At 38.6% G+C, this 17,958-nt stretch overlaps 2 protein-coding genes across 2 annotated transcripts in view; one reads left to right on the forward strand and one right to left on the reverse strand.

The window, feature by feature from the left end:
- Positions 1 to 988: 988 nt before the first annotated feature.
- On the forward strand, positions 989 to 4,180 carry myl13 (myosin, light chain 13). Its single transcript, XM_080861940.1, has 5 exons — positions 989 to 1,141; positions 2,694 to 2,721; positions 3,140 to 3,289; positions 3,469 to 3,642; positions 3,737 to 4,180. Exons 1-5 carry the CDS (start codon positions 1,034 to 1,036, stop codon positions 3,841 to 3,843), a joined length of 567 nt encoding a protein of 188 aa, XP_080718066.1. The 5' UTR covers positions 989 to 1,033; the 3' UTR covers positions 3,844 to 4,180.
- A 3,342-nt stretch (positions 4,181 to 7,522) lies between these two features.
- LOC308383289 (corticotropin-releasing factor receptor 2) overlaps positions 7,523 to 17,958 on the reverse strand; it is a gene marked incomplete at its 5' end in the record, with an annotated part of 41,723 nt that continues 31,287 nt past the window's right edge. The window contains 3 exons of the mRNA XM_080861157.1: positions 7,523 to 9,685; positions 17,039 to 17,080; positions 17,584 to 17,719. Of these exons, the coding sequence (XP_080717283.1) occupies positions 9,545 to 9,685; positions 17,039 to 17,080; positions 17,584 to 17,719 (319 nt within the window). The 3' untranslated portion in view covers positions 7,523 to 9,544. The remainder of the gene's footprint in view (positions 9,686 to 17,038; positions 17,081 to 17,583; positions 17,720 to 17,958) is intronic.

Raw genomic sequence — 17,958 nt, forward strand, 5'->3', positions numbered from 1 at the left:
CACCAACAGCCTGAACTGTTAATACAAGACAGGATGGATCCATGTGTTCATGTTGTTTGTGCCAAATTCTGACCCTGCCGTGTGAATGTTAAAGCAGAAAGTAAACTCATCAGACCAGGCAACAATCTTCTATTGTTCAATTTATTTATTTTTTTACTAAAACTTGTGTAACTTTAGGCTAAAATTCCTGTTCTTAGCTGACAGGAGTGGCACTCAGTGTGGTCTTCTGCTTCTGTAGCAGAAGGGTTGGTTGCAATGAGTACTTATTTGAGTTACTGCTTATTTTCTCTTTTTTAAACCACTCTCTGTAAACTCCAGAGATGGTAGATCAACAGTTTCTGAAATACTGAGACCACTTCGTCAGGCAACAGAAGTCATGTTATATTCAAAATTACTGAAGTCAACGACCTTCCTCATTCTGCTCAGCAGGTCATCCTGATTATGTCTGTATGCTTAAAAGTACTGAGTCCCAGCAATATGACTGACTGATTAATTGAACTGATGTAGCTAACAAAGAGACCAGTGAGCGTATAAAAATATTGTAAAAAGCAAGCCGTCCATTCACAGATCCAGCGGAGACTTAATTATTCATGCTCATAAAGAGCATGTTCATGGATGCATTGTGGATTTGACATTTTAAAAGTTTGTAGATCTTTGTTAACACTTTCTTCTTTTTGAGTATTTTTGTACGACATCATTCTGTCACTAAAGCATTTTTCTCTGCATCTATAGAAGATTGTGCAAATAAGTCTGATCTACGCTCATATTTCATTAACAGAAGGAACCAGGCCCGGGGATCTCAGCTAATGTAGTTTTCCATCACTCCTGTCTTGATGATGTTATACACACAACAACCTTTGTCTTAAATAGAAGCACAAAGGCATATCCTTTTATAGTCCTCCCCTATTGTTGGCACTGTGGGGGTGGAGGTGACACCTGTGAACAGTGGATAAAGGGCCTCTAATCACCCATCTCTGACCGCAGTGTCCAGGATCACTCTGCTGTGTGTCAGTCCTCCCCTTTGTCTCTTCCAATGGCCCCTAAGAAGAAAGAAGAGCCAAAACCTGCCGCACCAGCTGCCCCCAAACCCCCAGAGCCTGAGCGCCCCAAGACCCCGGAGTTTGACCCAACATCAGTGACGGTAAAACATCAACAGATATTATTATTGTACGCACAGATTGTGGATCGGCTTCAGATAGAGGTTGTTGGTGAATTTAACCCCTTTTTTTATTCAATCATATTAGACAGATAAGGAGACTTCATTTCAAGAGTCCAATGCTGTTACCTATGCCTGTGTTTAAAGTGCATCAGAGACCCCATGTGACATTTACTTGGCAGTGCAAGACAAACAGGAGGGTAAAGATTTTTCAAGGCATTATGGTGATTCTTGTAATATTTTTTCTAACCTTCATAGCTTTACAGAATTTTTCATAAACTGCGCGCATCTTTGACAGTTATGGGGGAAAAAGCACGTAACTCACTGTCAGGGCGAGGTTCAGAAGCAAACTACTTGATACGTCAGACATCATGGAAACATTGTCTTCTGCTGACTTGGCCCTTTCTCAATGGATAAATGTTTTCTTGGTTGAGCGAGCTGCCATGTTACAATGGACCGTGGTTAAATCCACAAAATATGATCTTCATTATGTCTGCAAATAGCAGACCACCCTCACCATTCCTCTGTGGGGAAAAAGGGGTGGAAAAACTGGGAGGAAGAAAAATACAGATAATTATAGCCATCTTCATCCATCTTTAAACATGCTTAGATACGTTTTTGGATAATATTTTTACAAAACCTCACAAAGGGTCTAGGGGTCTGTAGATGTAGCCTGACATGAGACAGAAACAGGGGCGTGCCCTGACAGTTCAAAATATGCTTGAAGTGCAAAACTTCAAAAGTTGTTGTGGTTACTGAGGCCAAAGCTATTTTTAGATTTAAAATAACAGATTTTAATGGAGCACAAAGCTGATTGTAGAAACGAGCTGTACAGCTGGTTTAACATTCAGTTCTCTTTCTACTATATATTCTACCACCTGAGTGTCAAACATGTGCAGTTTCCCAGGAAAAGCAAAGATACTGTGCAGGACCCTCAAGCACCCAGGTCTCTGGTAGAGGACCCGAGCTTGAAGGATAAAGACCGCCCTGCCCTCTCTCTCTCACACAAACACAAAAATTAAAAAATTTAAAAATGAGATGAAACAGATGGGTTCCCCTTCAAGGTTTTGTTCTGCTTGTTCTGCTGAACAAATAGAAGAATAATTAGAAGCATATATAAATCGCTGGATCTCAGGTTTTCTAACTCTAAATGGTGTTTAACAGATTTTATGTACTTTACACTCTTTATATCTAATAATGCTGCTCGTGTGCATATGCACATGACATTATGGCCTTGTTACTTCCCCGTGGAGCTGACAGCACCAAAGATTCCACGTTACATCTAAAAATAAACTCAAATGACGCCGACACTGGTAGACAGTATACATCTAGTAAGAAGGGGGTTTTAGCCTCAAGGTCACAAGTAAACAATGCACTTTGATCAGAACAGATGATGGCTGTAACTCGACCTGCTAAAATGGCTTGCTGTAGGAGGGTCATCAAGTTCACCGTCTTAAATGAATTCACTGTGTTTGCGGTACTATGTCCCAAATGATCAGCATCCCTCAGTCGCTTTGTTTTCTATGTCTTTTTGCAGCTGGAATTTACTCCTGAACAACTTGAGGGTAAGGCTCAGGCGGCTGTTACAGTTGTCTTCTGGGCTGCATGGTTTGTGAGTTATTTATAGAGTGAATAAATTGTTTGTGTGATCATGCCACCCATAAGTGTGTGAGAAATGTTCAGCAGCAGCTGGTGATACACTAGAGCCAGCATATGCTATTATATTAAAATAAACATCCATCTGTGTCAGTCGCTTTGAAAAGGCTTTAAGATGCATGTCAGTCTAGGTAGAGAGGAACATCTGAGGGTTTGACTCCTTCATTAGCGGTGGGCTCTTTTATGTGAGGCGTGCAATTATGCTGTTGATCGTTACACAAACAGAGAGCATGTGATGCCTTTTCTCAAAGACTTTGCATGTTCTCTTAGATTACAATAACAAGATGAGAAATCAAAAGGAATAATGCACTTTCTTTTCATTCACAGACTTCAAAGATGCTTTCCAGCTGTTTGACAGGACCCCAACCAGTGAGATGAAAATCACTTATGCCCAGTGTGGTGACCTAATAAGAGCTTTGGGCCAGAATCCCACAAATACAGAGATAATGTACGTGCTTGGAAAGCCCAAAGCTGAAGGTTAGTAATGAGACAAGTGTGCAAACTGAGTCATTGCTGTTGTTAAGCGTTGGAGCTGGATGTAGTTCAAGAATCTGTACAATATCGGACTAAATAAAGTTCACCACTACAAAGGAATTCCGTCTTTCTTTCTTTTTTTTTTTGTGCTTTATTTGTTACACTTTCATTATTTTCTGCAGATATGAATACCAAGATGCTGGACTTTGACCAGTTTCTACCCATCCACCAACACATCTGCAAAGCCAAGGACCGTGGAACATTTGAGGACTTTGTAGAGGGCCTCCGGGTGTTTGACAAGGAGGGGAACGGCACGGTCATGGGTGCAGAACTCAGACACGTTTTGGCAACACTGGGTGAGTTAATTAACAACTTTAATTCATGAATCTGTCATCATAAGGAAATGTACTGAACTGACTGCTTTCCTGTGTTCTTCCTTGGGGATCATAGGTGAGAAGATGAGGGAGGACGAGGTGGAGCAGCTAATGCAAAACCAAGAGGATGCTAATGGGTGCATAAATTATGAAGCTTTTGTTAAGTACATTATGGCATCTTAAGAGGGGCCGATGTTTCTTTCAGCCTCATTGTCATTCTGGTGCTACATCGCAGTACATAATGAAATCAATATGAGTGAGTAATGAGTTTGTCTCTCCTTCATTGTGAATTCTTGACCGCAAAAGATTTCTGTACATCTCATCTTGTATATTTTTCATTTCCATGCATCTTGGATTGATCTACAGCATAATTCATCAATATTTCAATGTTTTATTTTTTTTTCTAAGGTCCCTGATGTTAATGCTGTGCGCACACTGCACATTGCCCCTGTTTATTTTGTAGAGCATGGTAAATAAAAACACTCATTGTGGCTGTACTCGATTTTTCAAAAACGAACGCAGAAATGTGTGTTATTGTCTGCGCCTTTCACATAAGGCAGTTCATTTTGCTTCAGATTGAGTCATAATATATAATATAGTGCATTAAGAAGCAAATCAGAGACTCCATGGTTTAGTAGTTAGCACATTAGCCAAATCTAAAAGCTCACTGGTTTCAGGAAAAAAAAATGCTGATTAAAAAATGTGGAACCATCCACTGTGGTGACCCCTCATGAATAAAAGAAGCTATACTAACAGACAAATCAATAGAGTGTCCTGTTTGTTATTCTTAAGATAGCAACAGGACAACAATTAAAATAGGAAACTATATAAAATCTCTGTAGTTTGCTGTAAATGAGCATATATTTGATTCAATTACTTCTTCTAAAAATGTTATACCTAAATTTCGTTTCTCAAAATGTATTTTATTTTGTCAAAGTCCCCAAGAGAAAAGCATCTTTAGAGTAAAAAAATAAATACTGACATTTAAAGTCTGTATTAAACCTAATATAGGGCAGCAGCACTTACTACAGTGTCAATCACAGGAAATTTTGAAAAAATAGTACTTTCCCTAATCAGCCAACAGAGGGAGCTGTTGCTCAAAAAATTTCTCACTTGCGGTAAATGTGGGGATTCTGTAAACACTGACGAATGAAAAACAACATGCCATTCTTCACCTCCAGCCCTGCTACAAATATACAAATGAGGAACATTAAGGTGCCACAGCCTATCCATCCTGCTAGTCCCACATTACGGAAAGTCATTTAAATTCTGGTTGGCATTTTATCCAATGGCAGGGTTAGTTTCATAATGCTCGTTAATCAGCGTGTAAACCCACGCCTCTAGTAAGACCCATAATGAGCCAATTTACCATAACTGATAAAATGTTCGCTGTTTGTGAGCATTGTTATGTAGTACTGCTTAAATACTATTTTGGTGGTAAAGTTCATACAAGCTTAACGACATCAACCCTGTACAAGGATCTTCCTTTTATTTCCCCAAGAGGAACAAAAGCGCTCAGATTTCTGAACAATATCGTCATTGTCATGTTGTAGATTAGGTTGAACAGGTGCTCTATGGACCTACGCAATAATAAGTAAAATATTCAGCGCCGTTGCTTTATGCCTGCACCATTCAATTAAATGAATCACAATCTTAGACATTATTTATACTTGTGGGGTTTCGCTAGTTGTGAATGAGTTGAAAAGGACCCACTTACTACATTCGTTTGTTACCTGAGGCCTGAGGCTACAAATACAAACATGCTACGCCTACATTATTTTCCTGATATTGCTGAAAAACAAACAACATATTTCAACATAAGTCTGAAATCTGAATATAAAATAGAAATTTCTTTGATTTTTCGCTTGTATCTTGACATTACAGTAAAGACTATCCCATTTTGGGATTAACTCATTTCGAAACAAGTTCACCGTGGCATTATCCTTCACCTTAAATAGCTTTTCAAGCACTTCTTTTTCACTGCTCTGCTGACCTTCATCATAATCTTTTTCAGTCTGCTTTCCTCATCCAGCCGCTTCAGGCTATATAGTATATTTACCTATTATGTGTTCACAGCCAATTTTCCACCAGACGGCTAGACTGGCACCAGTTTATAGTTGCTGGGACATATTGACTGTATGGTTTAAGTAATGCAGTAAACTGGCAGCATCATATTGGGATAATTTCCACATTAATTCCGTTTAATAACAAAACTCCTGGGAGAAAACAGTTTATATATTTTAATGCCATTCACCCTTAAGGTTTACCCTTAAGGAAAAATCAAGTATTCATGTTTAAAAAGTCCTGGTTTACTTTGAATTGCCTGTTACCTGTGTAATTGTAAGCATGGTGCTTCTCCAGAGAAGAAAAAAAGAAAGAGATGCTTATTCTGTTGTGTCAAATTCGTTTTTAAGATCAAGAGTTTTAAAGCCAGAGAGCATAATTTACATTAAACCCCTTGCTAACTGAGTTGACTCAATGCTGATTAGGCCCATCATCACAAAGTAACATTAAAGCAGAGCTATAAATCCGGTGTGACTGAAGACATTAATGTGCTGGCACAGTGGTTCTGACTCATTTCAAGTCAACCAGTAAGAACTGTTTTGCCAGTGGTGAAGATGTGAGCAACTGCCAGTGGGAGTAGCTTCCCTTTACGGCTTATTGACAGAGAGCTTTAATTTCTTTTGTAATGTTTTCAGTTTCCAGGTGCTGTTGGTTATTTTTAAGCAACAAAACTACTTGGTAAGGCTTAGAATAATATTAGGGATTGGATTAAAATATATCCTCTCGCTACAATGTCGAGAATTTCTCTGCCAGAAAACCTTGAAGGCAAATACCACCAAAAACATTGTTTTCTTAGCCCCACCAGGCTGGTAAATGTGTTTTTAAGGTTTACTCCACCCTCTATGTGCACATGTGATGCACACCATCTTTTAGAAATTTGTAGTCTTGAAGTCTGAAGTTGAAAACGCAAACTTAATAAAGTTCCTTTACAGCCAGGCTGAAGGATGCTGCCTGTGGGAATTGCTATTAACTTACCTTTATGTATAAAATCAGCAGGGTGACCTTTGCAGGAGTTTTGGCTTAAAGCAGCAATAATTAAGTGATGGGAGATACTTCATTAAGCGAGGTCATTTATTAGTTTATCTGAGCTTAAGATATAAATATTATATTACAGATGGGTTTATTTTGAAATTCGAGGCTTAGTGGCAGCCTTTTGTTGTCATGCTGGTTATTTATTTTTAGTTGATGCAATGTGGAATGCTTGATTGGGCTACATCAGAGTCCCGGCCGATTGTTTGGGGATGTATAACTCAAATCCTGAGGGTTCTGGGGATAGGCTGTAGTTTCTGCTCCATTTCACTCCAGTCAAGCCTGAAGTGTATGAAACAGTGTCTAGCAAGTGCTCTCTGAGTGTGTCTTCCATTCTGTGAGTAAAAACTACAATTTCAGATCAGGAAATGCCAGTGAAGCAGCAGTCGTTCAGTCTATCAGAAAAATAAGTATGAGATTGGATCATTATAAAACTGCTGTATTTATTTTATAAAGTGCCTGGAGGTGAGGGAGATACACAGCAAATGAATCAGCTGAACAGATTCTATTAGTGCAATCTGTGACTTTTGTAAGATTTTCAAACTGTATGGACCCAATGCACTGAAATGCCCCCCTCCAAAATATATAGTGTGTTATATAATTTAAAGTAAAATTTTAATCAAAATCTGGGTTGTTCAACAAAGAGTTTTTATAAAAATTATGTCTGACATCAAACAGCACTGAATACACATCATGTACAACAAACGATGTACAAAATAAACAAGATTTGGTCGACAAAGTCCAGTGGAAATAATAGAAATACATAGGCAGTTAAAAAGTCAGTATGTCAGTAAACATGGTTTCTCTCTTTGGTGAGTTCAAATAAAATATAGTTTTATTTATATTTTATTCACATTTGTTTAAAAAAAGTTTCTTTATGAAAATACGTCACAGTTGTAATGTAATGTGGTACACTTTGTATGTATGTAACATATTGAAGTCTTGGGAGGATGCGCAATGTCATGGCTAACTTATGACGCCCTTGATCAGAGTTATATATTAATGGGTAAATAATGAGAGGTGATCAGTATTTACCAGCTAACATCAAGCGTCATCAAGCAGCAACAGCAAAAATGAACTAAGATCAACAGAAACAGATGTTGTAATGTAGCAAAAGTTTACAAAATACTTTTTTTACATCAAGATGTGATTAAATATTTTGTGTTATGTACACCATCTTCACATGGGTTCAGTTTTTGAAATAAATTCTGGATGTTTTATGTGACACTTTTAAATACAAACCCCGATATCAATGCAAATATAATCTGAAATAAATACATAAACGTAATAAATAAATAAAACATGGGAAGGTCATTCACTTTCTGTCCGAAGCTTGCAAAATCTTCTTAATGACCCCTCTGGAGTATCACAGTATTAAGCGTTATTGTTAAATCCACACAAAACACACATCAAACAGAAATGAGGGGTGCTGATTTTGCCACCCATCAAATGTCAGACAGTTTTTATTTAACAGATGTGTAGCTAATCTATCAACACAGAAGGGAATATGTGCATCAAAATGTAAGCTTGCTGTAATTGATCGATAAACCTTTTCATAACAAACGTTTCCTCCCTTATTATTATCTGTCCATACATGGCTGTTTAAATTACTATTGGGTGAGCAGCCTTAGGAGGTGTAAGAGCCGGGGTTACAGGCAAGCAGAAGGTTGATCTCACCAGAGCAAGGGTTTAGGAAAAGGATCGGTCCTCATATTGTCAAGCTCCTCTTCCTTTGACCCAGAAGCTTAGTATGTGACACTGATTATAAGGAAGCCACAAGGATTTCGTAAAGCCAAAAGAATTTAATCTGCTTCCACTGTGCCTGCATGACAAATCCATGCGCAGCACTTAACAGATTACATAAATGAGAATCACTTGGCTCCATAAAATAATGTATATATAATCATACCTTTCCTCGTCTGCAAGAGAACTCTAAGTTGGGAACGCTCATTTATCGCTCTCGGGGAGTTCAAACACATAATACGTTAAATTGCTCTTTATGTCAACACCTTCCTTGCACAGTAAAAAAAAAAAAGCAACAAAAAAATAAGACCAAGTCTAACAAAAGGAAATAAAAATAGTTGTAAAATCAAATCCTCAGAACAAAGAGGGGAAAAAAGTATTTACCAATGTTTACAACAGTAAGAAAGATGTAAAAAAGAAAGAAGAAAAATGATTTAAAAAAAAGACACATTATAAAAGCTTCTTAACAATGGCTTGTTTGTATAAAATAGCCACATCTCACATTAACCAAAACATCATGTGTTGAGATTGTGTTTTAGTTTAAAAAAAGCAGTTGATGACTGTACGTTAAATTGTTTTCACTTCAGAGTGTTATGACTCATTTTTTATTATTTTGTTTTTACTCTGTGCTGTTTTCTGTTTTCTTCCTTACCAAAAAGCTTCTTTCTGTCAAATTAAGCTGCTGATAAAGAGCAGGTAATTCAAAGAGCAGTTTAGCATTTTTATCATAATAGTTACAAATGGCAGTTTTGGCAACATATGAATGCGTCATGGTCAGTCAAATTTCAAGTACTCATAACCAGTAACAACACTAAAATTATAGGGTCAAACCTGATGTAATGTGACCATTGAACCATTTCGTTGTTTCGAAAAAACCCAGCCCGTCTACGTCCCGAACGGTACCTTATAACGAGAACTTCATGTCATTTTTGTGCAGTTAAAATGAACTTTTGTCACCAGGCAAAATAAATCGCATGACTCCTTAGTCATACCGGACAAACAGCGACCTTGCTGGAGGAATCAGTATGGAGATTGCGTGTTTCTGTGGTCACACGGCTGTGGTCTGTTTGATGCTGTGGAAGCTGATCCTGGTCGGAGAGGTCGGGATAGACATGGCTCGTGCCACTCGAACTCGAAGAGCGTGGTTGTCCTGCCAGCGGTGCCACCGTTTTCTTACTGCTGAGCGAACCTACAACGATAACAAGATATATAGAGAATAAAAGAATATTACAATAAACTTCAAATTATTTTTTAAGATATTATACAACATTTTGGGAAGTCATTTTAATTGTTTAATGTAAAGATAGAGCCATGTGAATAAATAATTGTTTTAGAAGATTCTGTGCAGTCCTGTGAAACTCCATTATTCAGTTCAGCTTGTAGAAAGCACCTTTAGCGCTCCTTAACTTGAAGTATTGTTTTCTGTATGACTTCCAGTCTCTGGAAGAACCCACACTTCTTTACAACACTTCAGTTCATTGAGGTTTGTAGGCATTTGTTTATGCACAGCTCTCTTAAGGTCCTGCTCCATCATTTCAGTCACGTTTAGGTCTTGACTTTGGCATTATAACACTTTGACTCTTTTCTTTTTCAGATTCTGTTATAGATTTGCTGCTGATTTAGCTATTGGACAAATGGCTTCACATTTGAAAGAGTACTTTGGTATACAGAGGAGTTTGTGGTCGACTCAGTGACCGCAAGGTACCCAGGTCCTGTAACAGCAAAAAACAGCCGAAATCATCAGCCCTCCAACACGGTGCTGACAGTTGGTCTCAGGTGTTTGTGCTGATTTGCTGTGTTTGGGTTCCTCCACACATGGTACTGTGCTTTATGGCGAAACATCCCTACTTTGGCCTCACATGTCCAAAGGACATTGTTCCAGACGTTTTGTGGTTTGTTCAGTTGCAACTTTGCAAACCTAAGCGTTCCTGCCATGTGATTTTGGAGATGCTTTCTCCTGACAACCCTTTTAAACAAACCGTGCTTGCTTGTTTTTCTTCTAATTATACTTTCATGAACTTTAACACTTAACATGCTAACTAAATCCTGTAGAGTCTGCGATGTGGTTCTTGGATTTTTTGCTGTTTCTGTCACCAAAGAGGTTGTCACACTTGTTGATGAGCAGCTGATCGAGTGCATTTGATTAGCAGCACCTGGCTGCTACTTACAATACCCACTGCATTCCTGTGGAAGCAGTAAGGGTGTGCTAAGTTTTTAACAAGATTATAATGAGTCCTGTTAAAACTCTGATTTTCTCATGACTGTAAATGTATGACTTTAACGGTAGACTATGAGACCGTAAACACATTAACTAATTAACTAACTAATGAAAAATAATATTCAGGTAAAAATGTTATATTAAAAAAATATAACTTTTTTGCCAATAATTTAAAGGGCTCTGTTCCCACAATGTGTGTCTTTATGTATAAATTAAACCCCATTATTATACTGATTTAATTTCTGTTTCCTCTCGATTACGATCAAACGTGACATAATCGTTATACTCCCCGTCTGTTGTCCTTTTGTCTCGATTTATAGGTTTTTCTTTTATTAAAAATTTCTGAATGTGATTCTTAATAAAAGTCACCTTCACAACCTTCCACCATGATCTGGCGTTATATTTTAAAATCAAATAAATGGTGATTTCAGCATATTTGGCCACAAAACCTAATTTCTGTCTCTGCTGCTCATCCACCTCCCCGTGTCCGTATTCAGTCCTTTGAATCCAAGTCAGGTACAAAGTTTTCCACACTCACATTAATTTTAATGACTGCAGTCAATGTTTTTTGATGCAGGTCCTGCCACTTGCTAGGACTTGACATCTTCTTAACACTTTTAGGCAGTTATTTGGGCACTTATTTTAAAGACCCCATTTAAAAGAATGGGAATTTCAATGGTCCCCCAGAACATAAAAATTGCATGCATCAAATCATTGAGTGAAACTGCTTAAAAGGCCTGGCAACTTTGCCCTGGAAAAAAAAGGTTTCTTTCTCAGAAGTTATACGTCTACTTCACTTGTGAAGAGTTACACAGCATTTTGGCTTCACTATCGGCTCAATCAAGAGTCCCAACACAATCCTCCTGACTCATTCCACCAGACCACTGAAGAAAAGCCAGTTTAATTAATATGGGTACAGTAAACTAAGAAAAACAACACTACGCATATTTATGTCTATCCCCAAAATGTTGAAACTTGACTGTGCACTTGTAACAACATGACTTACTAATTTGTTTCATGGTTTGGCTGCAAAAATTTCTGGCACAACTTCACCTACTTCCAAGGTGCATGGAGAGGATGAAAGAATTCACAATGCAGGAACTCCAGCAACACTTGAGGGAAGATGTGGCCTGATGAAGGCCCTGATGAAGGCCACAAGCCGAAAAGTGTCAGTCAATTATTAAAGTTGTTCATCTTCCCTCAAGTGTTTCATGGTTTGGCTGCCAGAAAGCATCTGATTGATTCATTTGGGTTAAGAGCGGAAAATGCGGTCCCTCTCATTATGAAATCCTCCAACAGAGTTTTATTCAGGAATCTTTCTTTCCATCACAATGATGCATATGCCTCAGTGTTTCTGTTTGCTTTGATCAATTCAAGATCTTTGACTAAAGAGCCTCAACAATTCCAGATAACATCAATATTAATCCAAAAGTCTCAAAAAGCAAAATCCTTGCTACAAAATTACAACCACGTTACCTCAACTCAAGATAATCAACTCAATCAGTATACCTTTAAGTCAGGGGTGTCCAACTCCAGGCCTGAAGGGCCGGTGTCCTGCAGGTTTTAGATCTCACCCTGGGTCAAAACACCTGAATCAAATGATTAGTTCATTCCCAGGCCTCTGGAGAACTTCAAGACATGTTGAGGAGGTCATTTAGCCATTTAAATCTGCTGTGTTGGATCAAGGACACATCTAAAACCTGCAGGACATCGTCCCTTCAGGCCTGGAGTTGGACACCACTGACTTAAGTCAACGCTTCAAATTTCCTACTAAACATGCTAACACTATGCCTCACTATATAAATAAATGCATCCTTTAGACTTGAAGGACGTAATGTTTCATTTGATTTCAATGGCTTACCGGTCTATAATTGACCCAGTATCTGAAACTGTCATGGACCTGGGTCGTTGACCTAGTGTTTTGAGTTTGTTTGGCTTCATGAGGCATTTTGTTTTGCATTGTTTGCTCTTGTTCTTTCTTCATGGAGTATTTGTGATTATTATGTTCAGTTTGAGAGCCCTGGGGTTATTTCTTCGTACATCAAGTTTTGTTCCCTTTCGTGTCCCGTTTGTCTCGGTCTGTGTGCATCCTCCCCAGAATCTCCTGTGTTAGTTATTTGTGCCTCCCTGTGAAGTCTCTCTTGTCTCCCTGTTTATTCGCCTGTTTCCCAGTCATGTCTCTGTGTGTCTGACTGGTTGCTCTCACTCTCTTGCCCCCTGTCTGTGTCTACCTACTCGTCTCTTTCTCCTCCCTCTGTTCCCTGTATTCAGTCAGTCTGCGGCTCAGTGCATGTTTCTTGTTTTATTCTGACAGTCTCTTGTCCTGTATGCATCTTGTTCAGTTTTGGTTCCCTTGTCTCGCAATGGCGTGTCCAGCGGGGTGGCCTGGGGGGGCACAGGCCACCCCCCCAACCAGACTGACCACCCCAGGTGCCACCCCAAAGGCAAAACAATAAAATTCAATCAAATATCAAATGTCCGATTATGTTTTCACGGTGAAGCTCAGATATCCGAGTGTAAGTGAATGCAGCATCGGCTTCTGCGCTATGTGCATCACGTTAGCAAAGGTAGGAGAGCCAAGCACGAAAGACAGCACTGCAGGAAACAATTTTTCGGTGAAAGAAAATGAGGACAGAATAAATGTCCCGGTAAGTAATATTAAGTTTGTTGAGTTTAGTAAACTTCGGTGAAATTAGAATACCAAGGAAAAAATAACACTTAAAGAATTATTGCAGCCCTGGAATATTTCAGACAGTATGCTACAGAGGGGAGCTAACATAAGAGTTATGAGTTATAAGATGTAATCTAAGTCGTAACATTGCTGTATGGAGCTGCAGATTTGGTTGCAGGTTAACATAGCTGGACTGGCCATCGGGCTTATTTGACTTATTTTTTATTTTTTTTTTGTAACGGCATGAACAATGAGAGGTGGTGGATTGGCCAGATGCAGGTCGATGTGTAGAAATAACTCCGTTGTTTGGTGGTGGCTATGGCGGGGCTTCCACAGAGGCAACAGGTGGATGAGGGAAGGGGAGGCAGGAGGAGAGCCCCGAGGCAGCCGCCAGTCCGAGTGTCAGGTGAACTGAACTTCAGGTAAGAAGTTATGACCTGCAGTCTATCTGGGTCAGATATGAACTAAGTTTAGGTGGAGTTTATTTTCGTTGTGCTGACTTTTTACTGTCAGTTGCAATAACTCATACTGCGTTCTAGCCAGCTTGGAGTTTTTATACAGCTGTTCGGTTGCTATGATGTTACTGATAGTGAACTTTATTTTATTCATAAGGTTAGTTAGTAGAGTTGCCAACGGCTCCTTAAAAAAATGGAATGGTCCCTCAATCAGAGAAAATATTACACGTTTCGTATTGAGCTGAGAAGAGACGCAGTTTGTCCCGAACTTCAGCTAGAATGGAAAAAGACACAAAGCTGGATTTATTCTGTCTTTACGCTGCACAGCTGCCTCTTCTCTCATCCTGCCTCTCCTGTTGCTACTTCAATCATGAAACTGATCGATGATCAGCTGATCGGCTTTTCTCTCTTGTTTGTTTATCGCCCACTTTGCGCCAGAAAGACGAAACCAGCAGATGTTGTGCTAAACAACAGCAGCACGTTTAAGCTTGATCGGCTGTTGTTAGAATTTATTTAATATTAATTTCTAGTATCAGCTGATGTTTGCTGGAGCCACAGCTGTAAAGCTGCTGGTCATGATGTCGGTTTGGATATCTGGTGAGAGGGAAACGTGAAGACCACCCACCAGGATCCTTTTTTATGTAGCTGACAGCTGGTAACTGTGCAGGGGCGGGTCTAGCAAAGTTTTGCCAGGGGGCCAGGTAGGGCATTAACAGGGAAAGGGGGCACAAAGAAATACTTTTCTTTCTTATTCTCATTTAAAATATCTAGCTTTTATTAAATAATTATCTAAATCTTACAACCAAAGTTTTTATCTGACGTAAAATGTATAGAAATCATACATATACCAAAAAGACTGTACATCACTGTCACAACAGGGTTTGTTTTCATTCAAAGGCTTTATGGCTTTAATACCTGGTGGGTCGGTCTGTAGTCAAAATGCCCGATTTTCTGTCCCAGTCCAGCCCTGCAGGTTATACTGGCAGTGTCACCATGCCAGCTGAATGTATTTCATCATCAGCCAGTGTTGTTCTTTATCAATATTACCAAAGTTTACCATAAGGCAGCATAGAAAGTTTTATTCAAATGTTAGTCTTTTCAGTTGTTTCTCCACTTTTTTCCTGTTTCAAAATCAAACACCAGTTTGTGAGAAGATTATCTTCTTTTTTTAACAGGCAGAGAAAGTTTTACATTGGAACTGGCTAATTTGTCAATTGTTTGCTACAAATGTTCGTATTTTAATATTCAAAAATGTTTTTGCCCAAAACATATGTGCAGTATATGTCAGTAAAAATACTATGCAAATATTGCTGTCCTTGAATGCTGAGTAAACACTGACAAAGCACTGATTGTATCTCTTGTACTTTATCAACGCAGTATCTAAAAACTTTGCACTGTAGTGGTTAAAATCTCATTCTAATAAGAGTTAAAAGTGCATTTGGTTATTAGGTTTATAGGATTATTGAATTATGGTTAATGGTTGGTAGAATTTTTTTTTTTAAACATTATCTGCCAATTAAATCTGCCACCCTTCTCCAAATCTGTGCCCCTACCTGGCCCCCCCAACAAAAATTTTCTAGACACGCCACTGTTGTCTCGTCAGTTAGATTATGTCCAGCCGTGTTTCCCAGGTGTTTCCTCTCTGCCCTTAATCCTGGTGTGTATATGCCTGTGTCTCCTCCAGCCTCTTCTTGATCTCCCTCATTCCTCTGGCTGTGTATTCTGGCTGTTTAGTTTCTTAGTGTCATTCCAGTTTTGTTTTGTTTAGTTTTTCAGTTAGCTTAGTTTCTGAATCCAGCAGTAAAGTGAGTTCAGCCCTGCATGTGTGTTCTGCGTTTTTGGGTCCTATTCCTGCCTGCCTCACACAGCGTTATGACAGAAAAAGGATGTTTTGACACAAATTCTTTCAATTAACACTTGTTCTGTGTCTAGATAACTGACAGTAGTAAACATAACACGGTTTGACTTTGACCACTGCAGAAGAAATTAATAATTGGATCCCCTGGTACTGGATATTTTTGTCTTATGAACCACGTCAGTAGCCAATTGAATCAATTTCAGTTTGAGTCCTGCAAATAGATCTATTAGTCTCTCATTAGTCTTGATTCTACTTGTGTTAAGCTCTATTTATGTCAGATGATATATAAACTATACTGACCATTCTCAGATCCCTGTCCGTCTTTCGGCAATAAAAAGCTGGATAGCTCCAAATTTCCTTCCAACTAATGAAGCCAAATCAGGGGTTATATTAAAGTGTCACACCCACCCTGACAGCTCACATAAAAAGGGAGCGTAAGTTTTGATGACATTTCTATATTTGTGGTATTTGTCATTTTGTATTTTGTTTTATATTAGTGGAGCATTTTGTAGCTGTGGTTTGAAAAGTGTTCTACATATTTATGCACTATTTCTTTTTCTAAAAATGATACTAAAGCCAGACAAAGACAGGAAGCCAGAATGTCCATATGGACAAAAACCAAAATCGGAAAACAACAAGCTGTGACAGAGCTGGGTGGTTTTTATGCACTATACTAGCAAAATCATATAATAAATAGCAATAGTTAAGTCAAGCCTCCTAATTTTTCATTTTTTAAATAAGGACCGCTTTACAGCAGTCGTTTGTAATGTGGCCTAAAGTCACACAATTGCTTTTTTCGTTTTGTTGTTTGCCACTCAGAGTCTTAAATTGCAATTAATATCTGTTCAAATAGGATGACTCAATTTCTTCACATCACGTCATTAAGTTAACAAACTCTTTACCCCCGAGTTTCAATAATTTTAGGGATGAGAGCGCGCAGCAAGAGAGTCCTTCATTTTTTTTCTATCACAATTTATCACAATTTATGTGTAATCATAATGGCGTTAATGACTTTCAACCAGCTGGAGTTTTGGTAATTTGCTTTTATTTCAATCAGGCAAAAATGAGACGGCCTCATAAAAGTTTTCTATGCTGTTATTTCACTGACTGCACGGAAACTCTTTGGCATTTTCTTTTCTATTACAGCTACTTGATCCTCCCCCTGGTTGAACATAAAAATGTTAACTTGGAGGCAAGTTAGAAAAACAATATTAAAACGAATTAAGGCTATCAATTTATGGTTTTATTAAGCTTGTGTATCAAAGAAAAAAACCCAAAGACATTGACAGTAAAATTAACATCATAAATAACGGGCATTTTGCTAAACTCCAGTGACTCACCTCTCCGTTTAGAAAGCAGTAAAACACTGACACAAAGAACCCCTGCAAAATAAGACACATTAGAATTAGAAGCAGAAAATGTGCCTGTATTATGTAATGGCACTGTAATTAGACGCAATCATTATAAAGAAAAGGCAAAACAAATTTCCAAAGCAAAATATAGAATTTTTAAAGCTCTACTCGAACCCCCCCTCCCCCTACTCAGCCCTACATTTAAGCACAGGAGATAAATAAATAAATAAATAAATAATAGCCACAGAGCAGAAATCATGCCCACATGGCTCTGTTATTCCTGACAGCTGAGAGCACTGAACATGAGGTAGGAGGGCCATGTTGTGTGTAAGTGCAGCCAGGATGCTACTTCAAATCATCTTCCCACAAGAAGCCTTAGAACCTGAAAAGTCGCTCTTTAAAGTAGCGATACAACTCTGAGATAAAAACACATTAAGAAATCAGAATGATTCATATTTTTAGCTTTGTGGGCAGTGAGTGTGAGCTTTCAAACTCTGGCCACTGTCACACTGTATTATTAATCATAATCTCACCTGAAAAGACTGTAGAAAGGAGTTGAAATAGATGAACACAATTTGCGAGATGTCATCCTCCCCCGGATTCACAAAGAAGAGCATGTAGGTGATGCCGAGCAGAGGTAGCAAGACTAGTGTTGCTTTCACGGCTTTTCTGTGAAGACAGAGTTGGAGTCTCATTTATAGAATTGCAAAAATTGAGCCTTGAATGTCAGCCCAGTGGATTCTGGAAAATGCATGACTCTGTGTCAGCGGCAGACAGGGATAAAAATAAAAATGTCACCCTCCACCACATGGATGTTTCAGATTGGAAGATGGGCCCCTTTTCAGGGGTAGCAAAAATATGTATGTCACATATAATTCTAGCTCTTCTGTAATAATTTTGACAGTGTG

This window comes from Rhamphochromis sp. 'chilingali' (assembly GCF_963969265.1).
Source record: "Rhamphochromis sp. 'chilingali' genome assembly, chromosome: 16".
Taxonomy (NCBI): Eukaryota; Metazoa; Chordata; class Actinopteri; order Cichliformes; family Cichlidae; genus Rhamphochromis; species Rhamphochromis sp. 'chilingali'.